Source organism: Fomitopsis serialis (assembly GCF_022376445.1).
Source record: "Fomitopsis serialis strain Sig1Antser10 chromosome Unknown B0H18scaffold_20, whole genome shotgun sequence".
Taxonomy (NCBI): Eukaryota; Fungi; Basidiomycota; class Agaricomycetes; order Polyporales; family Fomitopsidaceae; genus Fomitopsis; species Fomitopsis serialis.
The window spans coordinates 105,564-129,936 of NW_025954980.1; the positions used below are offsets into that span (position 1 = coordinate 105,564).

General features: G+C 57.1%; 8 protein-coding genes across 8 annotated transcripts; 3 read left to right on the forward strand and 5 right to left on the reverse strand.

The window, feature by feature from the left end:
• Positions 1-454: 454 nt before the first annotated feature.
• Positions 455-3,299, forward strand: B0H18DRAFT_953547 (uncharacterized protein; the record flags this gene model as incomplete). Its single annotated transcript, XM_048042195.1, has 4 exons — positions 455-542; positions 596-837; positions 892-1,847; positions 1,880-3,299. 4 exons carry the CDS (start codon positions 455-457, stop codon positions 3,297-3,299), a joined length of 2,706 nt encoding a protein of 901 aa, XP_047895350.1.
• Positions 3,300-7,775: 4,476 nt separating this feature from the next.
• On the forward strand, positions 7,776-8,867 carry B0H18DRAFT_873907 (uncharacterized protein; the record flags this gene model as incomplete). Its single annotated transcript, XM_048040323.1, has 1 exon — positions 7,776-8,867. A coding segment is annotated over one exon (1,092 nt), but the record flags the coding sequence as incomplete, so codon positions are not given.
• Positions 8,868-10,779: 1,912 nt separating this feature from the next.
• On the reverse strand, positions 10,780-11,761 carry B0H18DRAFT_873943 (Alpha/Beta hydrolase protein; the record flags this gene model as incomplete). The annotated part of the gene is made up of 2 exons (XM_048040326.1): positions 10,780-11,032; positions 11,088-11,761. 2 exons carry the CDS (start codon positions 11,759-11,761, stop codon positions 10,780-10,782), a joined length of 927 nt encoding a protein of 308 aa, XP_047895352.1.
• Positions 11,762-12,471: 710 nt separating this feature from the next.
• B0H18DRAFT_873804 (uncharacterized protein) lies at positions 12,472-12,939 on the reverse strand (the record flags this gene model as incomplete). The annotated part of the gene is made up of 1 exon (XM_048040317.1): positions 12,472-12,939. A coding segment is annotated over one exon (468 nt), but the record flags the coding sequence as incomplete, so codon positions are not given.
• Positions 12,940-16,246: 3,307 nt separating this feature from the next.
• Positions 16,247-17,192, forward strand: B0H18DRAFT_996757 (uncharacterized protein). The gene has a single exon (XM_048045432.1). The coding sequence runs from the start codon at positions 16,598-16,600 to the stop codon at positions 17,018-17,020; it is 423 nt and encodes a 140-aa protein (XP_047895354.1). The 5' UTR covers positions 16,247-16,597; the 3' UTR covers positions 17,021-17,192.
• Positions 17,193-17,284: 92 nt separating this feature from the next.
• Positions 17,285-18,562, reverse strand: B0H18DRAFT_1117406 (uncharacterized protein; the record flags this gene model as incomplete). Its single annotated transcript, XM_048033578.1, has 4 exons — positions 17,285-17,587; positions 17,640-17,977; positions 18,031-18,121; positions 18,179-18,562. 4 exons carry the CDS (start codon positions 18,560-18,562, stop codon positions 17,285-17,287), a joined length of 1,116 nt encoding a protein of 371 aa, XP_047895355.1.
• Positions 18,563-18,816: 254 nt separating this feature from the next.
• B0H18DRAFT_996759 (uncharacterized protein) lies at positions 18,817-20,149 on the reverse strand. Its single transcript, XM_048045433.1, has 5 exons — positions 19,805-20,149; positions 19,390-19,747; positions 19,247-19,332; positions 18,917-19,175; positions 18,817-18,841 (listed from the first exon to the last, which is right to left on the reverse strand). Exons 1-3 carry the CDS (start codon positions 19,859-19,861, stop codon positions 19,301-19,303), a joined length of 447 nt encoding a protein of 148 aa, XP_047895356.1. The 5' UTR covers positions 19,862-20,149; the 3' UTR covers positions 18,817-18,841; positions 18,917-19,175; positions 19,247-19,300.
• Positions 20,150-21,956: 1,807 nt separating this feature from the next.
• Positions 21,957-23,204, reverse strand: B0H18DRAFT_208328 (proline iminopeptidase). Its single transcript, XM_048037128.1, has 3 exons — positions 23,081-23,204; positions 22,353-23,019; positions 21,957-22,283 (listed from the first exon to the last, which is right to left on the reverse strand). Exons 2-3 carry the CDS (start codon positions 23,006-23,008, stop codon positions 22,061-22,063), a joined length of 879 nt encoding a protein of 292 aa, XP_047895357.1. The 5' UTR covers positions 23,009-23,019; positions 23,081-23,204; the 3' UTR covers positions 21,957-22,060.
• Positions 23,205-24,373: the final 1,169 nt, after the last annotated feature.

Below are 24,373 nucleotides of genomic sequence, written 5' to 3' on the forward strand. Positions count from 1 at the left end.
GGGACGCCCGCTTCAATGCCGGAACGGCCGTACTCGAGACGCCGGGGAGAGTCAACGAGCAAGCAAGCATCCTAAGGGCGAACGAATGGACCCCATCTCGCATACACCCAACCCCTCAAAAGTGGACAAACCACCAGCACTACGAGGTAGCAGAGTCCACGGCCATCAAACGCGACAGTGCCAGAGGAGGACTACGAGCGAGGGCAAACCGGCCCCGAAAACACCAAGTCCTAGTCTACCCTGAGCCCCACGTCTGTACGTACCAGACCCGATGAAATAACGATAAAATAACTCAACGGCACCAACAGAGCGCCTCGCACCTCACATAAAAACGCGACTTCCATCACCTGAACCCCCATCCCTTGCGAAAACAAGCCTCGTCGCACTCCCACCTCGAGAATCCAACCTAAAACCAACCTCTGACACTCCCGTCGATACGCCGCCTCTCACCGCCATGCCGCACACCTCATCCCCGACGCCGCAGCCCACCCAGGCGAGCCAGTGGATGTACGCCGTGCATCAGGAAAGCATAGAGAGCCCGAGTGAGTCGTGATCAGCCACCGGCTGAAGAATCGATGACGCTAACGGAACAAAGGCCTCGCAAGGACGACCGAGCAGGTACCGGCGCCCGGCCTACGAGGAAGGGTCGAACCGCTTGGCCAAGCGAACGGCAACACCGAACGCGCCGAGTTCACCGCGACAACGGCCCAGCCGCCGCCCCAAACGCCCGACCTACAGCCAGCGGAGATCGACGAGGAAGGACGCGCAGTGGGAACCGGGCAACCGGTGGCCCCGACGCTCGACCGCGTCGAGCCCACTGAGGCAGCGCAGGACCAGGTCAGTGACTGCTCCGCCGAATCATCAAAAGAACAAATCCTAATGCAGACATAGAACCTGGCGCCGGACGAAGGGTGGACGACGGTAGTCAAGAAAACTAAAAAGCCTAAGACCAAGGTGAAAAAGAGAACGACGCAGGAGGCTCAACAGGCGAGCCTAGGAGTAGGACTTCCGTCTGCGCTCCCTGCCTACCCGTCCTCCCTCCCGACTACGCACCCCGCCTCCCAGATGACTCTTCCCCCGTTCCCGTCTGAGATGTCTACCTACGAGTCTGAGTTCCCTGCCTTCCCGCTCCACTCGGACCCTCCCACTCCCGTAGTTAATACACGCCGCGCCAGCGACATCCGTAAGAGGCGACGCACTGACTCCGATATAGGAGGAGGCGGCCAACACGCAGTCCCCGCGCCCCATGATCTCGCTCACCCTACGCCCGCCGAGCCGCCCGCCCTCGGCGGCCAGGCGAGCGGGCACGCGCCGCCTGGACGTTACCATGTATCCGAGATGTACCAAGGGCCCGCGACCGCAACGCCGCCTGCACCGGACGTATGCCAGCCCGCCACGGAACCTCGCGTGGCGAACGCGCCGCACCGCCAGGCCACCCCAGGTCCATCGAACCTCCCCTCGTGGGCCCACCCTGTCCCATCGCACGTCAACCTCGACGGCAACTCCTTCGCCACGTCTTTCATGGCTGCCCACGACCGCCTCGCTCGCAACATGGGTGACTACCCCCGAGACATCCCGCCACACCTCCTCTGGCAGACACCGATGACGAGCCAGCACTACGGCTATGGCCACCAGCTCGCCCCGCCGAATGCAAGCACCACCCGCACCGAGCCCGACGTTCCGCCCCAGTGGCAGTCCCCGACCTTCAGGCCAGCCCGATCGCGGGAAGGGAGCGTCGAGCTCCTCTACGCCAGCCGACCCGGGTCACCACAGACGCCACGCCCGCTGGCACGCCCACCGCTCCCAACGCCCTCCTTCACGCCGTCTACGCCCTTCGCGCCCCCGCCGTCCGCGCCGCCGAGACCGGTCGTCGCACCAGAGCCGCGGAGACAGTCTGCCTTCACCCCGGAACCACTCCAACGGCCGGCGAATGCGCCGGCCGCGTCGCGACCCCCACTCGACCGCCCACCCGCCTTCAAGCGATGGAGCCGCAGGACGTCGAGATGGAAGAAGAAGAGCCGCTCCCATGGCCCCCACGCGCACGCACCCACCGTCCCGCAAACGCCCCGGCCGCAGACAACGCCCCGCTCGCCCCTACCGCGATCGAACTACCAGACGACCTCGCAAGCGCACCCACCTTCGCCACTGCCCCACCCCCGGCAGGCTGGCGCCGCATCGAGAAGAAATCATTCTACGCCAGGAGCGAGAACGCCGACGTCGGACAACTCAACCACCTCGTCCGCGATGAACGATACTGCGTCGGGATCCAGGTCGCGGGATCGGGAGTGTACGACGACGACGGCTGGAAGCGCCTCTGCCTCATCAGGAAGGCCCTCGCGGAACGCCTCAATATACGCACGCCTACTATCCACATCCCCAACCCTATCACGACCCCAGGCCACAATGAGGCCCCGTACGACTACATCCTGAGCAAGCTCGACAAGGCGATGATGCTCCACCTCGTCGGCATCGGTTGGCTCGACATGGAGTACATTTCCATCCACTTCAAGGATCTCACTGTCTCGCCTCCCCGTTACGTGGCCGCCTGGATCTTCATCGAGCGATTCCCGTGGCCGACCGAGGACGGCATCCTCGCGGAGTGCCTCAGCGCGTTACGATCGGCGTTCGTCCAGCGCCAGACCCGTCGTTTCATCACCAACGACATCGGACGCGGAGGCCGCTGGCACACGTTCACGGTCGACGGAGCTTTCAATTACATTTGTAACTCTGCCGAGGTACGGATCCTTCACATGCACATGGAGAACCGCGTCGAGCGCCCCATCGCGCAGTTCTTCTGCGAGTCGCCCACCTCTAACGAGAACGAGTGGGTCGAGTTCTGTGAACTCTTCCGCTCCTACAGCTTCCGCGGACCCCACAGCCCCCAACCTGTCGCCTACCGCGAGCCAATGCTGTGCAAACTATGCCACTCAGCCGATCACTCCATTGGGCTCTGCGACCTGCTGACGCTACGCGGCTGGAAAGGGCCGACTGCAGCTGCAGTCGCCACCGCAGAGGCCCACGCCGCACTCGCCACCGCCAACGCCGCCCGCGAAGCGCAAGCGCAAGCGTACGCACAGGCCGGGCCGTCTCATCTGGGCGTCGGAGCCCCACGAGGACGAGGCAGCGGCCCCGGCTACGGACGAGGAAACGGACGCGGCACAGGACGCGGCGGGTATGGTGGCAACGGACGCGGTGGCTATGGCGGAGGTGCGGCGCGAGGAGGACGCGGGCAAAGCTCTCGCTGGAACGGAGCGCAGCAGGCCCACCAGCAGAGCTCGACGCCGTACACGACCTGGTAGTTAATTTTGTCCTACACCCTCGATACACGCCCAGAGATGTCTACCGAGCGCGCCCCTCCTCCTGATTACCATGTATAATTCATCTTGACTATCACTTACAGTACCTACTCACACCCTCACCCATCTCGCAATGAATATCATGCCTGCTCGCACCTTGGGCTGAGAAACTGAACAAGCCCATCCGAACGCACACTAACGACTTATCCCCGGACACGTGACACCCGTGCCCAAATTTACTGGCAGTGCGCGGGACAGGAAAGCACGAGGACGCGTCGTCCGTAACTCTAGCCACGGGCACTAATAGACTTGCCCGGTCAATCGACTCAAGCGACGCCGGGGCGCACACCGGCTGAACATGTCCCCTGTGAGAAACAGGAGAACTCTCCCCCCTCCGCGATCATTGTAGCGTTGGGTCCTGCTAACAATGGTCAACCACACACACATAACAAACACCACACCACGGCCTCGAACATCGACCAACGGCACACCCCCCTTCGTCCCCGAAACGAAGACGCGCCCCCTATCCACGTCTCCGTAAATGACGGGACCGAGGGAACCGGCGGTAGGGCGATCGCCGCCCACCAGACTCCCCAGCGAAATACCGCGCCAGGCGGCGACCGGACACCCCCCAATGGCGCAGCGGAGCGTCCTGAAGAGCGCCCCGCAGATCAAAGAAACGATGCACAAACGAACGACACAAGCAGCGGCCGACGCACGAAAGCGTCTGTGACTATAGCATCACTAAACATGAACGGACGAGGACAACTAGCATCGTCCACCAACAACAAGTGGAACACTATAAACCAACTACTACGTGAGTCTAAGATCGGCATCCTCGCCCTCCAAGAGACACACCTCGACGATGAGTACGTTGCTGACATCCAGCGCCTGTATGGGCGACGAATACACCTCATACACTCCGCGGCTGACAGGGCATCCTCAGCACAGGGAGTGGCCTTCGCCATAAATAGGGAACTGATGGACACAGCGAACATCGACGTGGAGGAACTGATCCCCGGCCGCGCTATGCTGGTCCGCCTACGATGGCATGGGGAACGCCGCCTCTCCCTGCTCAACATCTACGCACCAAACGACCCCCAAGCCAATGCGGCCTTCTGGGAAGACATCCTCAACGCCTTCGAAGGCCGACGAAGAGCCCGCCCGGATGTGATCCTAGGCGACTTCAACATAGTTGAGGAAGCCGTTGATAGACTACCTATGCGCGAAGACCCGCCGAACGCGGTACAGTCGCTGCGTAACCTGGTACGTACCTTGAGACTATACGACGGATGGCGCTCCTCAGAACCAGCAGCCAAAGACTACTCTTTCCCGCAACGGAGCTCGCCCTCGCGTTCCCGCCTTGACCGCATATACATCTCCATAGGACTCCTGCCGTCGTCTAACGAGTGGCGAATACAAACCACTGGAGTCCCAACAGACCACAGACTGGTTTCAGCGGCTCTGAGCTGCCAGCAAGCGCCGTATATAGGGCACGGGAGGTGGGCCCTCCCCCATCTACTGCTACGAGACCCAGTGTTCCTCATGGAGGCAGCCAACCTGGGCTCCCAGGCCCTGAAACTCGCCGAGACCTTCCCGGACAAACGGCCCCGAACTGCCAACGACAACCCCCAGACCGTGCTACAGGCCTTCAAAGCCGCAGTCCGGACCGCCGCGCGGCGCCGCCTCAAGAAAAAGATCCCCAAGCTCAAAGCTGCGATCGCTGCCACCTCGAAGGCCATACAGACCCTCCAGAACCTACACGACTTCCCAGGTAACCCCGAACTGCACATCGAAGTGGGTATACTACAAGACAGGCTGCTAGAGCTCGAGCGCAAACGACATGGGTCCATAAAGGAAGCTACGACCGCGCAATACGCCCTGAACGCAGAACAACCCAGCAAATACTGGTCAGCAATCAATAAAGAGCGTAAGCCCCGCGACGTATTCTACTCACTGAAGGTACCACACTCAAACCCCCCACAACTAACCACACGCTCCGACCGAATGGCGACGCTGGCACGAGACTACCATGATAGCATCCAGGGCCTGGACACGAACGATGACCCAGTCGACCGGGAGCAGAGTATACGCGAAGCACTCGACTCGATACAAACCACGCTACCAGCAGGGGATGCCCACAGCCTCACCCAGGCAATCACGACAGACGAAATCGAGACCGCGATCAAGGCCGCCGGCGGTAACCGCGCAGCAGGCCTAGACGGCTTACCCTACGAGTTCTGGTCGACAATGCAGACGCTCCACAACCCCCTTGCGAGGAATCAACAAGGCTTCGATAGCTTCACCCTGCTACAACTCGCCTTCGAGGACCTCGACACTTACGGCCCGGCGACGGACTCGCGCTTCAACGAAGGATGGATGTGCCCGATATACAAAAAGGGCGACCGACGCGACATCGCCAACTACCGCCCGATCACACTCCTGAACGCCGACTACAAAATATACTCCCGGATCCAAGCGTCCCGCCTGGGACCCCTAGCGTCCAACCTCATCCACAAGGACCAAGCTGGTTTCCTGCCTGGACGACACATTGAAGACCAAACACAGCTATGCCGCTCGATGGTCAACTACGCCGAGGCCCTGGAAGAAGACGGTGCCATAGTGGCGCTCGACCAAGAGAAGGCGTACGACCGTATCGCGCACGACTACCTGTGGCAGGTCCTACGCGCCTTCGGCCTGCCGGAGACGTGGATAACACGGATACGCAGCCTGTACAAAGGCGCCACCACTATCGTCATCATCAACGGCGAGTCCAGCAAAACCTTCCTGGTCATTAGGGGAGTACGGCAAGGCGACCCTCTCTCCTGCCTCCTCTTCGATCTCGCCATCGAGCCACTAGCGTGTATGATACGACGCTCTACCCTACGAGGATTCACCGTCCCTGGAGTAGCCGACAGACTGGTCACCTCCCTCTTTGCGGACGACACCTCCACCTACCTCTCCAAACAAGACCGATGGTCCGACCTCTGGACGATCCTGCGTTTGTGGTGCAAAGCATCCAGGGCAAAATTCAATGATGGAAAGACTGAAGTCATCCCCATCGGCTCACCGGAGTACAGGGCCACTCTCATAGCGACCCGCGCCCTCAACCCCGCCGACCCGGACGACCTAGTACCGGCGAATGTGCACCTAGCCCAGGACGGTGAGGCGGTGCGGATCCTCGGGGCGTGGATTGGTAATCTGACGGACGGCGTGGCGATATGGGCCCCAACCCTGCAGAAGGTCAGGTCCTTCCTCGAGCGATGGGGACGCTGCCACCCCACCCTGCGAGGGAAGAAGAACATCGTCCAGATGGGCCCGGGTGGAATGACACAGTACCTCGCCAAAGTGCAGGGCATGCCGAGCGCGACAGAACGGGAGCTAGAAGCCATCATACGCGACTTTGTCTGGGACGGGTCACGGCCCATGATCAGCCTCGACACCCTACACCGGCCCCCAACGAAGGCGGCATAGGCCTCCTCGACATACGGGCGAGGAATGAAGCAATAGAACTCACGTGGATCCGCAGGTACCTGGACCTGACGGAGCTCCGCCCCGCATGGGCCTTCGTATGCGACGCCATCCTTAATACCTTTGTGACAGGCGACGCCGGTGCCGTACGGCCGGCTGCCCAAGTTAACACCTTCCTCCAAAGCTGGAGCCCAGCACTGGACAGCCGATCAGGCCTACCGCACTGGCTCAAGCGAATGCTCACCGTCGCAAAGAAGCACAACGTGAGTTTCGCCGCGATCAAGCTAGACAGACCACTGAAGGGCCAACTGCCGATCTGGTACCACCTCGGAGCGGACGCGAAGCTGCGCCGACTCAACAATACACAGACAAGCGACTGCCTCCGGGACAATCACGGCGTACGGACCCTAGCCGACATACAGCGGGTACTCCGGAACCACGAGGAGGCGCTATCCCGGGGAGTCGACGACTGTGTCTGTCAGGTATGCCAGCAGGATAGGAGACAGGGATGCCGCCACCCCATCGACTGCCGACATGCTGCCAGGCGACTCCTACAACTCGTCCGCCCCAAGTGGCACCCGGACTTCTCCCCGGTAAATGACGGACTGACCCTGACGAGGCGTCGCCTGGACCGAAACGCCAACGCCCTCGAATCTGACGGACAAGTAACCTTCGACCCAACTATAACCACGAGGGGCAGTCTGTCCGAGGCGTTCCGGGCTTTCGTCCACCCGACGGTCCACGACTCACCGCCAGCCATCAGGAGACCCAGAGGAGAGTGGTACCCGAAGAAAGCACGACGGTCTTTATACTGTCACGGAAACACGCTCTCATGCACCAAGACGGCGAGTACGAGCACCTAGGCGTTGTGAGCATGGTTTTCTTTGGGCACAATGATCCACACAATGCCCTCCTGACGACCCAGGCCCCGAGAACGCGCACCACGCTGCCCTCGGCGATGCCGTGGCGGCCCTGTACGCGGCGCAAAGGACCCCACGCGACGCGCCCCTCCACCTCGTAAGCACCTCCTCCTTCCTCACCAAGGCCGTGACGACCAAGCTAGAAAGATGGGAGAATGAAGGATGGATAGGGGTACCACATGCCGACTACCTCTCTGCGCTGATAAATCACCTCAGACAGCGGTGCGCCGTGACGACCGTCCGCCATGCCTCAACGCCCTGGGAGTGGAAGGCCATCGACTGGATCAGGGACCGTGCATGCCCGCCTCTACTGGGTCGGCCCCCCACCGCAGTGCGAGCCACCGTCAACCCCGCGTTCCGCCTGAGCGGTGCCCGCCTCGCGTCACTCACGCAAGCCATGGCGTACAAAGGTATCCTCGCCGCCAGACGCCCTCCGGCCCGGCAAGGGACTACCCGCAATATGAACTTGGCCCTCGCCACGCTGGAGCCCCGTCAGCAACACAGCAGCAACGAACTGTGGACGAGCCTGCGACATAAGGACATCCGACACCAAGTCTCGGACTTCCTTTGGAAGACTCTCCACTCCGCGCTCCGAGTAGGGCACTTCTGGGATCACATCCCCCAATACGAAGATCGGGTGTCCTGCACGAGCTGCCACCGCGAAGAATCCATAGAACACATCCTCTTTGAATGCGCTGCGGCTGGACAACGGCACATTTGGGCGCTGGCGGAAGCGCTCTGGCTAAAGACGGGGCTCGCCTGGCCTGGGATGTCCTTTGGAACGCTACTCACCCTCGGCATAAAAGCGTGGACGCACCCTGGATCGAAACGTCGGCGGGAAGGGGCCTCGAGGCTCTGGCGTATCCTCGTATCGGAGTCTGCGTACCTCATCTGGAAGCTGCGGTGCGAGAGAGTCATTGGCCACGGCGACTCCCCCGACTGGCAACACCACGAGCTCGCGGTCCACCAGCGATGGCACGCCGCTATCGACGCCCGGCTCCAACTGGACATTGCCTCCACCAGGCACTATTTGGGTGGCCGAACCCAGAGGACTGACGTAGTACTACGTACGTGGAACAGAGTCCTAGAGGACGAGATTGCGCTGCCAGATGACTGGACGCGTTTCGGGTTTTTAGTGGGTATTGCTCCAGTCCGGGTGCGTGAACACGACCCCGGTTGAGTAGAGCCCCACACTGGTCCGTAATGACCGTGCGTAAATGCATTTTTCTCCCTGGATGATCGAGCGGTATGCTCGTTAACTGGCTGGAGTGGTGGGCTGGACCTATTGTCCCGTGCCATCGCCTCACTTAAGCCATCCAAAAAAAAAAAAAAAACCACAAAGTTGACGTCGAGTAGCTCGGGAACGAACCGCAACATGTTGCACGTCTGATTGCATCGAGATACGAGCCGCACGACTAGCATGCACAGCCTGCGCAGCGCCAGTGCTTTCAACGCCGACTCGGAGATCACGAAGCAGGGGTCGCGTCTGTAACAAATTCAAGCTCTCTGGCTTGAGTGCGTATACTAGGTGACTGCACGTACTGTGGCGTACCAGTGTATGCCGTTGATATTACGCCGAATCACAATGGTAACAGAGGAGGCCAGCTCGTATTCTGACTCGGAGGTTCAGAAGATGCACTTACAGGTGTCAGTTCTCGGACGGTCCTGGCGTTTACCAGTCTACACAATTCGCCGCATCAGTTGGTGTACGCGTTGGTCTGCGCCGTACACCAACGACAACTGTGCATGAAAATGGGGCAAACGCTGGCATTTTCGACCGAGGCTCGGCAGCCTGGGCAATTGAAGGGACACGATCCACCAGCACGTTTGCTAGTGGATGAAGTCGAGTAGTCTGGCAATGCGTGCACTAACACTGGCATCCTCAAGAAGAAGATGGCGACGCAAGGAGACGGTACCAGTTGGAGTTGTAGACTCGGGACCGCCATACCCAAGTCCTACATACTTCGTGACACTGGACAAAGTCGATACGTGACTGTTGAACTTCTGAGGCCTATGTACTTACTGATTATTGGTTGTATACCATCGATCTGCGTCCCTGTGAGTGAGTGCGACAATATTTAATAGGGACGTTCAAAGTTGCTGGAGCTCTGGAGCTCCAGCTGGAGGACGCTGGAGGCTGGAGCTTGGAGGCGGCGGTTCTCGGGGTTTGCCGGTAGGCTTTTCCGAGACGGTTGCTGTTCACTGTCACACGCCGGTGGCATCTGTGACTTCCCTAAAACAGTATAAGTACCGTACATCCGCTCATGCGTACGACAACTTGCATCTAATTTCTCTATAAACGTACAGACATATCTTGAAATTTTTAGCTCTCGTAAATAAAGGTGACTAGGTGCACTGGCACCATGGTGCGGCGCGAGAAACACTTAAGTTAGGTGCAGTATGCTGACTAAGCTGTCAGCCACCCACCTACTGACGCCGGCCGGGATCTCGGCCGGGTTAGCGTACTCGGTCAGACGAGTACCCAGAATGAATGAGACATATTATACTCATGGTAAGTACACCACCCTCGCCCAACCCTCGCCTACCGCTCTGCATCAGGAACTTGAAGAGTTAGGTGTTGTCTTGGTTGCGGGAGTGACTAATGCCTGCTATTGCAGATCGTGCAGGTCTCTTCAACGATGGTGAACGGGGGCAGCTGAGGTAGATGGGGAAGGTGACCCGGGTGAGGTGGATGCGCAGTTGTGGGCAGCCGCGAAAGCAGGCCGGATTATAGAAGGTTGACAAGGTTCGTGCTGGGCCGTATTTTTGAGACAATTCATTACTTACGTGAGGCTTATAGAATTTTCAAGACCGAAGACGGAGGCTGTAGCCAGGGAGACCATACTTGTAGAGCACGAGAAGGACAGCCCGCGGACGGGCGAACGCCCAGCGTTCGCGTCGTGGGCAGCGTGAACGGCTCTTGTTGAACTTGTCGGTCGCCTCGAGAACGTAACGATGGGGATCGACGGTGTGGAACTCTGTATGTCCCCTAACACTCGTTCATTTTCTGGGCTGTCTAGTTACTTGACTTGTAGGTACTTGGTTGTTTATACATGTCTGCCCAGTCGCACTCCCTTCTCCCTGCACGCTTCCTACACCTTCAAGAACTCGGCTACTACCTCAAGGTACCGCTCCGGCTCCTCGAACTGCGCGAGGTGCGTGCTCTTCGCGAACTGCACCCACTTCACCTTCGTGATTTTGTGGAACATCGGCCATTGGTTCACATCTTGTGCTTCACTCTCAGGCGCGTTGAGGAGCAGTGTCGGTGCTTTAATGTTGTGCAGCTGGTCGATGCAGGACCACGTCTTGAGCGTCCCGGTACAGCAGACCTCCGACGCACCAATCCTGTGGACCCGCCATTCGACCCAGAGTCACACGCAGAAATGACGGACGAACGTACATCGCGCCGTAGACCGTCGAATCCTCCCCCATCGCACCAAAGCTCTTCGCAAGCAGCTCCGGGAGCGGGTTCATCTTGCAGATGTGCTTCGCAAACCAGACTTCCATCGCATCGTGGTACTCCTTGCTATCCGTCGTGCCCTTCTCCTCATGCTCCCTCATCACCTTCTGCAGATCCTCGGGCAGCTTCAGCTTCAGCGCGTCCGTGCCCTTGATCCACAGCTCCATCGAACACGTCCCCTCCGCGAGCACGAGGCGCTTCAGCCCCTTCGGGACGCGGTTGCTCGCATAGTGCACCGCGAGGAACGCGCCCCAGCTGTGCCCCAGCAAGTCGAAGTCGTCCGCGATGCCGAGGTGCACCAGCAGGTTGTCGAGCTCGTCCATGAAGACCTCCATCGTCCAGAAGCCCTCCTTCCCCGCGCCCTTGCCCTTCTCCGGGTGCGACGACTCCCCGATGCCGATCTGGTCGTAGAACACGACGGGGATGTTCAGCTCGGACGCGAGCTGCGCGTGCGGGAGCATGTAGTGGTGCGAGAAGCCGGGCCCGCCGTGCAGAGTGACGAGCGGGCGGCCGCCGGCCTTGAGGTCGCCGACGACCTTGTACCAGGTCGAGTAGGTCTCGCCCTGGAAGGTGAACGGTATCTTGCCAGTTGTCTCTGGGATGGGAGCGGTCATGTCTCGTGCGGGGATGGAGGACGGGCTATCGGTGTGGAGGCGTGTTACGCCAACTGAAGGCGCGGGGTCCCAGTCATATTAACATCCCGCGCATCCTTCCTGTCTTCCCTTGGGAAGGGGGCATGGCCGCGCGCAGATGCGATGCGCACACCGCCAGCGCGCCAGTGTGGAACCCTCCGAGGTGTTCGGAATCACTGGATCGCTGCCGTCGGCGCGTGTTGCTGAGAACTTGAAGGGCTGATCGCGATGCTGCCTGCTGCATACGCCGTGTGGTGAACTTAAGGCCTATACTGGCCTAGGCAAGAGCCAATTGGTCACCGTTTCCGCGCTCGGCCTTTACTAAGGCCCAACCTTGTGGTAGACTACAATGCAGTGAAGGGTGAGTGCCCCGATTTTGCTTCCGTATGGTGCTGATCAGTATTTAGTGCACAGCCTCAGCTTCTCGCTATTGGTGCCCGCTGTTGGGCGGCGATCACGTAGGGTGGAGCACCGAGCGGTGTGACAGGGTGTCTGATACATTGCGTTCCGGTCACCGATCGCCGAGGATCCAACAGATCATCTCAGAGGTATGTACGTTCACATGGTCCCCAGGGGGCGGTGAACCGACTCCCAGGATGTGCTCATGGAGCTTCAAGCACTGCGAAGGAGTGCCTTCACTCCCTGTGAAATGTACCAGAACGAAATGTTCGTGTTGCTACACTGAGCTCGCTTCACGTATTGCCCGCAGTCGCGTTCCTCCATGCTCTGTGCGCCTCTACGTTCTTCTCTGCCTCCTCGTACACCTTCGTCCAGTCCCGACAAACTGTATCGTAGCCCCTCACCGCCGTCCCTTCCGAGTTAATCGCCGGCTCCACTCTGGTGTTAGGATGGCAGAGGATCGTTTGGCGCAGGTAATTGAGGCAGTGGTTAGTGAGCGGCAGACGTGCATCCGTCGGGTCGGCGTACTGTGCTCGGACTATGTCCAGGCACTTCAACTGGTGGAATAGGGTCACGGTGTACGCTTGGGGGACGGAGGCCGACGATGAGGCCTGAGGGCCGTCGAGATAAACGAGGTGTCCACTGTGAGGGAGGAGTGCGGCGAACTCCGCTGCTCCTTCGGCGGTGTCATACTGGTAATGGGACGTGTAGTCCACGCGCATTCCTACTTGGTCGTCGAACGCTGGAGCGAATCGGAAGGGACCTGACAATGGATGGGCGTTCAGACTCTCGGATGCTAGTTTACGGCTATGAGAGTCGCGAACTCACTGCTGGATGGGTGGCTAAGCGCGTTTTGTGTACCTGCACTCCAAGCATGTCTCTTCATAGTGTCAATCGCAACGAGGGCAACCTCGAATGCAAGCAGGACTACAGCTAGAGCAATCCCGAGCGAAGGTACGGGTTGTTGTCTCAGAGAGGTGTTGAAAGCCCGTGGAGACATGATGATCGACCCAACGAGGTGAGCATCCAAAGGACTACAGCAACTTGTCTGATCAATGCACTTACCGAGTTCGCTCGTTATTCGGTGGGACGAATAAGGAACCTGGAATTGTCATGCAGTGAGCGGCAGCGCTCAACGATGCGTGACACCGCCCGCGAGGCTTCATCATTGCCCCGATTGTGCTAGCGGGTCGCGTTTTTGTCCAGTGAGACGGCATCGCAGACCGCGGTCCACCTAGACATCACTGATAAGACGCCTTGGTAGGCTGCCAAGCGCCCCCGGCGTGGCAGCCTAGCAAGGCTGCAAACCCTTCTAAACGCCATCTGCCAGTTTCTGGGCAGTTTCCCCTCGCCCTTTTCCTCTATAAGGTAACAATCCCTTCTGCCCCTTCGCGCACGCCCAAGTTCCTCCGGCGGCCCACGTGCTGCGTGGCTGAGGGCGCTCCCCGATCAAGGATCTCGTATCCCGATCCCCCGCGTCGCGCCCGATGTTCGGTAAGCCGCTGCCGCCCCCGCTGAGCTCGCCGCCACCGCGTACGCGCCCACAGCGTTGCGCTCGCCGTCGCCGTCGACGACAACGACGGGCTCCGCGAGGGTGTCGAGTCCACACCGACTCGGATGCTGCCGAGTGGTGCGTTCCCGAGCCTCGCGGGCACTCCCACGGCTGTTGATGGGGAGATTCCCACGCATGCTCGCCGCCGCGCCTGGCGCTGTGCTCGCTGTCGACGACGACGAGCTCGAGTATCTCGCTCCCCTCTTCGTTTCTTGCCACAATTTCTTGAGCCATGTATCTAGTAGTGATATTCAAAGTGTATATAGGCTTATAAAGTGTATACAATGTGTTGTTACCTCGGAATAGTATGACTATCTCCCCAGTAATGCCTACCTAGTACCCATCAATAGAGCGGTCAGAAGTGAGCATAATATGCTCTCATAAACTCTAGATAACTGGTATGATTATCCACAAGCAATACATAGTGTTTGATGAAGGATTACTGGCCCCAAAATGCGAAACTTCGCCATAAGGGGGCATGCATAACATTACAACCTCTCCACTGTAGCTCATGAAAGCTCTACCAGTATGTTGCAAGCACATTCATGTACTGTTTTATGTATACTCACAGTATCAGGACTAGTATATGTGCCTCAATGTTATGAGGATGTTCACGTGTACAAAAAGCATATCCATTCATTTGGAGCCTCTACATGCATCCAGACATTATGACAACTTCTCAGAATCTACATTGGCATCATATCTGTATGGAATTACACTTACAATAAGTTTCTGAGATGAGATGACAAGGGCATTCATTCAATTAGCTATAGGTGGCCACAGGAAGGAGAAGAACTTATCACGTCATACCCTGTGGTTGGATTGTCTCCAAACTTGGTATACAGTATGTATTGTATATCTCAATGCTATATGTGAGGTCTCTTTGGGATTGGACAAGCAGGAAGTCGTGTAGAGCGAGACGAACATCATCTCGGGCAGTTCGGGGACATGCCCGAAGCGGTGCCCGAGTGAACATCGCTCGAGTGCATTGCACACTTAACGAGTGTACGGGCGCTTTCACGCCACTACGACCACTTCTGCATACAGACCCACCGGCTGTCACCTCATTGACTCAAAACAACTTCGGACAAGTACTAACATTGTTTTACCATTAGTGGGTACTATTTCCGTTTTATCCGACGCCAATCAAGGACGAGGTGCATGATTCCGACTCACTCTTTTTCTCAGCCACTGGGTCAGCCACCAGTGCGAACATCATCGCATCACATGGTGTGCATACAATCCTGTTATGTTTTTATACCCTAGCATTGTTTGTTAGCACTAATAGATGCCAAAACATTCAAGATCTGTGTATATACATGCATTAGATGCTGTGCAACTGAGCCAGCCATATGTGTGGCATTCCACCTACATTTGACCTCTATCAACCCCAGTTGCTACAGAGACCGTACAACAAGTAGTGAGTAAGCATGCATGCATTCAATGAGTATATTAGTACTGTTTCTTTGAGTACCAGTACATTGGTTGAGATGTTATACATGGCCACTTATGGCGGAGTTTTCACTTACAGGGCAGGATGGCTTGCCTATAGTATTGAGAGACTAGTTATGTATCATAACAGTAGTAACAATGAGTATAAAAGAGCACATTCTTCTCGCTTTTGACCGCTCTATCCATGCATAATGCACAGGCATAACTGGATGTAAATTCATACAATTCCGAGGTAACTACTGATTCTATATACAATAGAGGCCTATATACAGTGTTCAAATTGATACTATATGTATGTAGCACAAAATCGCGACGAGGAACGGACAGGGGAGCGAGATACTCGAGCTCGTCGTCGTCGACAGCGAGCACAGCGCCAGGCGCGGCGGCGAGCATGCGTGGGAATCTCCCCATCAACAGCCGTGGGAGTGCCCGCGAGGCTCGGGAACGCACCACTCGGCAGCATCCGAGTCGGTGTGGACTCGACACCCTCGCGGAGCCCGTCGTTGTCGTCGACGGCGACGGCGAGCGCAACGCTGTGGGCGCGTACGCGGTGGCGGCGAGCTCAGCGGGGGCGGCAGCGGCTTACCGAACATCGGGCGCGACGCGGGGGATCGGGATACGAGATCCTTGATCGGGGAGCGCCCTCAGCCACGCAGCACGTGGGCCGCCGGAGGAACTTGGGCGTGCGCGAAGGGGCAGAAGGGATTGTTACCTTATAGAGGAAAAGGGCGAGGGGAAACTGCCCAGAAACTGGCAGATGGCGTTTAGAAGGGTTTGCAGCCTTGCTAGGCTGCCACGCCGGGGGCGCTTGGCAGCCTACCAAGGCTTCTTATCAGTGATGTCTAGGTGCCGCGGTCCATCGTCTTGGAGCTATCGTTTTTGTGCGCCTCATGGCAATATGCAGAGTCAAGGTGAAACATTTCCGCAGCGTTCGAGGCGGATCATGACTGCATGGCTGTTAGCCAACCCTCCACGCCATGCACAATGAGGTTCAATGCGGCGTTCGGCCTTTCCTAAAGTACTGGGTCGCTGTCAGCTTCGCAAACACCCAAAATATGAGTAGTGTTGTGACGCCTGAATTGTCTGAAGCTGCACAAGTGAACACATTCTTTCGCAGTGCCACATACTGCTCTATAGACTCTATTATCATGTCCATTCGAGACGTCCTCACGAAGCACTGTCTATTCATCCTCGTCGTTCTCAACGTTCTCTTCACCTCCTGGCGCGTAGGCACGCATCTCTCACCGTTGCATTCTCGAGGCAACTCTAAGGGTACGTGCCCACTTCAGCTTGAGCCCCTACGACATAGCTGATGAGGCAAAACTCGTTGTCCAGGACCTGGCTCACGACCCTTCTCGTACCTCAATGACGACTATCCACTGGATTATGCATTCGGGGACCTCGACACCGTCGCCATGACCCTTCATGAATCGGTCCATTTCACACTGAACGGCACAGACCCCGTCATAACCGCCGAATGGGAGAGCCTCGCCACTCATCCAGACGGCTTCGGTCGCACACGGTTGGGTCCCGACCACCGCCTCTTCGTCATGACGTTCTACCACCAGCTGCACTGCATCTGGAAGTTCCAGCAAGCTCTCGTGGAGCGGAACGACCCCACTGCGTCCAAGCACCATGTGCAGCACTGCTTGAACTATCTGCGGCAGACGTTCCTGTGCGAAGCGGCTGACAGCGTAGAAGAGGGAGACTTCATGGATAGGAACTTCGAGCAGGATCGAATTGGCGATACGTTGGTCTGCAGAGATTGGGAAAAGGTATATAACGTACTAGACGGTGCTTATGCGGAATGGGAACAGTGGAGCCAGAAATGGAATTGATACTTCATGGTCGTCACACACGCTGATTGCCTGTTTATACTACGAGTGTCCATCTCATGAACAGGGCAAGTGATGAGTTTTCGAGTAGTAAAGTAGGCTGCTATTCAGGTTACAATAGCGTTTCTGAACGAATTTGAGACGTCTTAGACACCTGAGCGAAAGGGTTCGTGTTCGTACACAAGCTTCCTGAATGACAGTCGTGATCAAATCGTGCTCGCTCGTAACACGTCGAATAAATAGCATACAGCACAGTGATGTAGCTACTCAGACAGCTTCACCCTGTTCAACTCCACCATTCGAGTCTCGAACCTGCCTGACGCTTTCGTGTACAGTACTATCATCCAAGGCGTCCATTTCTATGTCCCCTTCCTTCATGTCGGTCGCTCTGCCCATGGAGCTGCCTTGTCCAGTCTTGAAGTAGGAACCGGAAAGGTTCTTGACGCTGACAGTGTTCTTCGTGCTGAAGGTGGTCGAGCGCGTCTTGCTGGACATGACGGCGGTGGAGGTATTGGAAGTCCAGCCTTTGCCTCGGGCGACGCGGTAGATGATGAGAAGTGGTGCGATGATCTATTACTCTGCTATTAGCAGGGCAACGCTACATCTAGCGATCACCACTCACCTGCACTTGAGACAGTGCCTGAAGGAACGTGTTGGCGATCGCATTCCCAACGCCGAATGGAATAATGAAGAGAAGTGCGAAGGTTGAATAGATAGCTGCCGACTCGACGATCATGGCGGCGATGCCAGTGTAATGGGAGCCGTGCCCCATGCCGAGAACCGAGGTGATTCGGTAACGGTAGAGCCACAGCCGAGCAGCGATCATGAGTGTGACGACTACGTTCAAAGAGACCGCTATGCTGAAGTACGGCACTGTCCAGTTGATCTTGCTTGCCGATCCGTTTTGAAAGGGCGAGGATGCTGGCGTCGATATCTGGATGAGCCACAGGAATCCCATAGCTACAACGAAGGTTGTAAGTGGTGGAACATCGATCTGGCTTTGAGCTACTCACCCAACTCCGTGAGATACATGAGAGCAGGCAGCAGGAGTGGGATCCAGATGTTGGATCCAACACCGCGGTAGATGACCGAGCAACGCCAGATCTATACATCATTGCATTGTCAGTTTCCAATGAACGGGAGAGGATTTCGCTCACTTACAAGCAGGGCATCGGCAAACCAATTCGTCAGTACAAATGCCACATTTCCCGCTTCGTCCGCAGGGATTGAGAACTCATCGTTCTCGTATCCGCTTGGGCCAGTGGGATAGTCGCGGTACTGGACGAACGACAGTTGTGTCATTTCCGCACAGGCGGCCATAAATATCGTCCCGAGAATGAACATTATCGTAATGTATATTAGAAAGAAGACCCGTCGCTTCATGTTCGCCCGATTGATGTCGAGGAGAAGAGCACGGAAGCATTGGGTAAAGAGGGTGAAAACAACTCCGTAGCCCACGCCAGTGAGAATTGCCCCTTGAAGCCAGGTCTTCTCGCTGAAGAGCACGTCCGCGGGTTCATTGGGAGTCCATGAGGCGTTCGACATGACGGAGGGGTGTCAGTACAGGACGAACGTCCCCTGCACATATAGAGCGCCGCCGAAGCTCAAACCCGCTCGGTCCATGGGCGTCGTGTGCTCCACGAGATACCCTGCATTGCACTGGCGACATTACACTAACTCGTTTGGGCAGACCGAGGATGATCAGCGATCCGACAAATAACGGGCGATATTATCCTCCGAGTCACTTCACGGGTCACTGCTCTGCAGTGTTGGAAAACTTATCCCCGCGGATACGTACGCGTCCGGTCATGCTGTGATACCAGGCTTGAATACCTGTGTATGCGATGACACTGCTTGGGGCGAACACATAGTGAGACGGAGTTCTGTGAGTCTTGAAGCTTGAGGTCGAGGATCGGCCATGGTTGAACGAACACCGCTTACAACACTGAACAGCGGGACAGATGAAACGCGGCGGTATGACGCCAGTAGGTGCGAGAGACATGACTGATGCGCGCATAATGTGCAAAGTGGAGCTGACAGTTACACGGGTCTCAACGCCCTCTTTCAGAGTGACCATTGCAGCGGAGAGATGGCAGACTCTGTTTGAAAGAACCGGCTAGCTGCACGAAAGCCAAGGCTGACTGGAAACGTTGAACGTCTAAACTTTGAACAAGTAGCAATCGCCGAGGATTAATATCTAGATCTGCGCCCGGATATTCTGATCCTCACTGATAACCACGGTCCCACATGCCCGAGGTGACCGTAGAGTCATCCGGGCCAACGCTACACAGTCGCATGCTGCCTGACGAAGACCGCTGCCGAACGAATGGAGCTCAGCCCTACGTCTCCGGTTGTATGACCAGAGTCCATACCTGTCGGAGGGTTGCTCTTGTTCTGCCACCACTCAACACGACATTCTCCTTCGTCTAGCGTCGGCTCGCAAGCCAGTTCAAATGTAAGGACATCATCGGAGGGGCACGCAAAGCCGCGGTACCAGTGCGTATCGGATGCACCAGTCACTTCGACAGCAGCTACCTTCGAGATGCGAGGCGGCCGGGTCTTGTACGTGAGTGCTCGCGTGTCCAGAGGGAGAGAAGAGTTGAGGCGGAAGACATCCAGCGTGAACGGCTTGGACGAGAGGCTAACGGAGGACTGTGGCTTAATCATTAGCTGAAGCTCGCATCGCTCCATGCCGAAGTCGATAGCACGGAACTGAACGATGGTGGACACCTATTGTAAGCATGACAGTTAGTAACTGTTCATAGCGTTTCGGTGCGAATGACTGACCGTCTGCGAGACATGCACGCGACTATCTTCGGGGATGATCGTACCACTGTGGACCATATGCCTATGGGCTGCACCGTCGATAACCTTGTTCGGGGCGGCCGAGTCAATCTGCCCAACGACGATGGGATAGTTGTCGAATTGCCTGGCTACCGGCGGCGAAGGTCGGGAGATCTCGTGAAGACGGATGTATTGGGACGGCCGGCGAAGTTTGAAAATGTCTTGCTTGGTTAAGGCAGTCGTAGGTACGGCTGGCGACGGTTGGGACGAAGATTGGTGAAAGAGGCCGAGATTCGCGACGGTGCATAGAAGGCAAATGAAGAGTGGCCAGAGGGACGCGTTAGGGGACGCAGTAGTAGCACCCGGTCCCCCAGAGTAGATGTCTTCCTCCACTCCCTCACTCTCTCTACCGACGTTCTCGTTCGTGTTCGCTTTGGTGAGAAGGCGATAATCGTTACGTGACTGGAACATCGTGGTAAGGGTGTGGCTTCGTGGGCAGCAGGCTGATGTGACAGTAGTGTCGAGAGCGTGCCGAGGAGCGGGAGTAGATCGCGCCGTCGACGGCAAAACCTGTCCTGTTGCACGTCTGCACATGCAACTCGAGCACAGCCTGCAACATGCGACAAAGGCACGGACGCCGGCAAGTAGCGCCCGAACTCCTACAATGATTTGATGCACAACAGGCGGTCATGCACATGAATTAGCCTGGGTCGGCGTAAAAGGATCCCGACCTAGCGCATGGTGAGCGCTGTATTGCAAAGCACGCAGTGCACTTCGGCAGACATACCGGAGAGGATGCCCGCTTTCTGCAAAGGCATGACCGCTATCGAGGAGGACAACCGGGGAACGATGTTACCACTCTCGGTTGCTAGTGAAGACCATAAGAGAATAGAGAACTGTGAATGAGCAGAAGCGAGCACTGTCAATTAGTATAAGCTGAAGACCAACGACAGCGGGATACTACCACCTTCCTTGGTGCTGATGCCGTGAAGGTCGGACAACAAACTATTGGGAATCGACCGAAAGGAGGCCTGCATGTGGCACAGTAGCCAAGACGGAATACAGATGGGACTGTATGGCAACTTACGGTCAGGCGCGGAGGCATGAGAGATACGCAGTGCCTCCACCCAAATGATCATAGGCGCATCTGCCTGACCATGCACTGGCGTATCTCTTGCGGGACGCACTCTAGGCTATTCCGTTCTTGGCAGGCACACAGCTCTACAGGCAGATGCTATAAATTGAGATACGCACACAGTAGGATGCTGCACGAACGTTACGTCGTACCAGTGATGTTCTTCTACAAGCAGATCGCCTTCGTCGCAGTCCTTGCCATGATGCTTGTGCACAGCCAAGCGGCTCCAGTTCTGACAGAGCGTCAATCCTGCTCTGCGCCCGGTAAGAATGCCGAAGATGTTGCTATAGGTGAGTCGCGTGAGTCCCGCAGAGAACAATGAACTGAAAACCCGCCAGACAATGCGGCACGATGCCCGTGAACTGTTCGTGTTCGCAGAGACTGAAGGAGCCGAGGTAGTCGCATAGCATCGAGTTTTGCTTTAGTGAACTCACAAGAAAATACGCTCTATAGGGTTGCACGACAAGCCATGCCATGCATGACAGACCGCGATCATGACCGTGACGACCATTTTGGATGCCATTTGTCGTGGTGACTATATCGTTATGAATATTGCCGCACAATGGCACTCGTGTAGATGTAGCATGCGAAGCAACTCTGTATCGAGAAGACAGTGTATGGTACCGGCAGCTGAACTCACATAACCGACCGTAGTCTGAAGGCGGTGCATAACACTTGCATTCCTTCGCATTCATCCTGCGAGGAATCCAGGTCCCCCTGTCGTTGCGGTTCCGATTAGTTGCACCAGAACCTACTCGATGCATTTTCGACGCGTTCAAAAGCCGAGTCCGAGGTGAAGTGCGTGAAGAGGAAGCCTGCAGGACGTCTTGAATCTTGAGCTTGAGGATGTCCGGCCGACGCGCGACGCAACAACACGACCGGAGGATGCCGGTGAGATCTTGAGATCCCAGATCTTCACTATTAAGAAGTAAGTATTTACGTATTATTACATAAACAGCATAACCTGGTGCCCAATTGCAAACATTGAAGACGTGCTAACTCACAAACATTAGTGATTCCTGTTTCAAGGACATTGGACTGGCGGTACGTCTTCGTAGTACGTACAAGCGTGACGCTACCGCACCCAGAGGTCGGCATGATAGTTTCCGCCTACTAGGGATTGGTCATAAACTCAGAAAGCCTCTGACGGCGTCCATGTAATCCTCCCGTTTCTCCCAGAACGGCATATGGCTGGTACCTTCCTGCCTCACCCATTTTGCTCGGTTAATACCCCAAAATAACGGAGCCACCGTCGAGTCTTGCGATACATCGTCTGGTCCGTTGATCACCAGCGATGGTACGCGCACGAGATGCAGTCGGTCAATGATGGACCAACCGCGCACGACGCTGGATACATGCCGGGCACAGGTTAGCTCTCGACGACGACATGTGGGAATCACAACATCCTCGACTTACGGAGCGGACATCACAGTCGCATCCCCCTCCTCAGTGAACACCCGGTCAAAGGAGTCGGTGACTTCCTCCGGCCACGGACTGACATTACAGACGTGCTTTGCGTAGAACTCCTTCAGCGCCGGGTACTTTCGCGGATCGTTGATTCCTGCCGCCATGCCCTCCCGAACCCATTCCGGGAATGTCGCGAGCAATCTGCTCTGTGCTTCGCGATACAACGCAACCGACGCGAGCGCATTGGTCAGGACCAAGTGCTTCAAGCCCACGGGCTGCCTGCGAACCTCGAACTCGAGGCCCAGGATGCCGCCCCAGGAGTGTCCGAGGATGTCGAAGGAGTCCTCGATCCCGAAGTGTCGAAGCAAATTGACGAGCTCGTCGATGAAGAGGTCGATCGTCCAGAAACCCTCTGGTTTGTTCGTCAGGTGGGTGCTTTTGCCGTTGCCGAGTTGGTCGTATAGAATGACGGGAACTGACGAAGTCGCGAGATCGGATAGAGACAGCAGGTAGTCGTGAGTGAGGCCAGGCCCGCCATGGAGGACGACGAGCGGATTGCTGGAGCGACCTTGCAGGTGTCCGAAGACTTTACAGTACGTTTGAAACGTCTCCCCTTGGTATGTGAAGGGGATATGACCATCGCTAAGCGGCACGGAGGTATTCATCGTAGAGATTGCTGTATCCGTAGCACACATTAGCGTATGTCTGAGGATGTCAATATAGTGCTATTGACTTACCTTGTAGCGGGGAATAGCGTACTGGAGCGGTGATAGTTCGCGGATTCTCAGGTCGAGGGTGATCAGTGATTTGCACTCCAGGCGTCTGCAGCAATGATGCTTAAGACTGTCCCCTAAGGGTCACGGTGACCACAGCTGAACGCGCGAGCACTGGCTACGTCTAGCGCTGCACTGCCTGCGCGTCGATGATGGAGAATTGCGAGCGGCTGATACATACCAGTGAGCGACTAAGTAGATCGGGACACATACCGCATATCGTGCTACCGCGTGGAGTCCTGTTGAGAACGCGCTCGTATGACAGTATTTATCGTTGAAAAATACGGACGACGAGGGATTGACTTGTGACTCTGAGGCCCAAAGAACGAGCGTCGAGGTTGCAGCACGAGCGTCGAGGTTGCAGCTTCGAGGTTGCAGCTTCAGGTCACGTGACGTGTCACGGACGTGTCTCGGAGGCGAGGTTCAGCTTCCTGTGGGCATGAGAGAGCAGGGAGCTCGAGCATCATGGTGCACAGGGCCAACGCCCTGTCCCTGTATATGCAGGCGCAGCTGACGAACCGGCGGCAGGCAACGGTGAGTGCACACACGGACCGGCATGTACGCTGACAGGGAGCACAGCGGTGGGCGGGTGAGGTGCTCTCGTTTTTGCGGCCGTTCCTCGCTTGCTGCCCACTGATCTACTAGTAGTGAGCAAGTAGTGACCTTCCCTCCATCCCTACTCCCCTCCTCGCCCGCTGTCTATAGTCGACGTCACCGCCCGCCTCGCAAAAGCGAGGACGCTCAGCGTCGACGGTACCGCCAAGGCGCAGAGACCATCGAGGATCTCAAGACGCCCGGCCTGCGTACATATCCAGGCCCCGGAGCACCCGCTCGAGAACAAATGGTGCGTGTTCATCCCGTGCGCTGCGCGCGCGCCCTGACATCACACGCAGCACAATATTCCACGACACAAAGTCGACCGTCCCCTTCACGCCCGCCTCCGCCCACCCCGCACGACCGCTCCCCAGCGCGAGCGCGGACCCGCTACAGAACGCGACGCCCTTTGCTGCGCCCGAGAAGGACGAGTACGAGGCGGGCCTGACAGTGATCGGCGAGTTCGAGACGGTCGGGACGTTCTGCCGGTACTTCAACTGGCTCAAGCCGCCCTCGCGGCTGGAGCGCAACTCCAACTACCACACCTTCCAGTCGGGCATCAAGCCGATATAGGAGGACCCCGCGAATGCGCACGGCGGCAAGTAGGTGCTCACGATGAATAACAACCCGCAGCTGCTCGACCACTGCTGGAGCCGGCTCGCG

Excerpts from the sequence above, each read along its gene's own strand:
- B0H18DRAFT_996757 (XM_048045432.1), top strand. The coding sequence starts at position 16,598 with ATGACCCTTCATGAATCGGTCCATTTCACACTGAACGGCACAGACCCC.
- B0H18DRAFT_996759 (XM_048045433.1), bottom strand. The coding sequence starts at position 19,861 with ATGGTCCACAGTGGTACGATCATCCCCGAAGATAGTCGCGTGCATGTC. Across the intron at positions 19,748-19,804 it reads GCGTGCATGTCTCGCAGACG|GTGTCCACCATCGTTCAGTT; the intron begins GTCAGTCATTCG and ends TGCTTACAATAG. Across the intron at positions 19,333-19,389 it reads CAAGAGCAACCCTCCGACAG|CGGTCTTCGTCAGGCAGCAT; the intron begins GTATGGACTCTG and ends TTCGTTCGGCAG.
- B0H18DRAFT_208328 (XM_048037128.1), bottom strand. The coding sequence starts at position 23,008 with ATGAATACCTCCGTGCCGCTTAGCGATGGTCATATCCCCTTCACATAC. Across the intron at positions 22,284-22,352 it reads GCGACTGTGATGTCCGCTCC|CGTCGTGCGCGGTTGGTCCA; the intron begins GTAAGTCGAGGA and ends GCATGTATCCAG.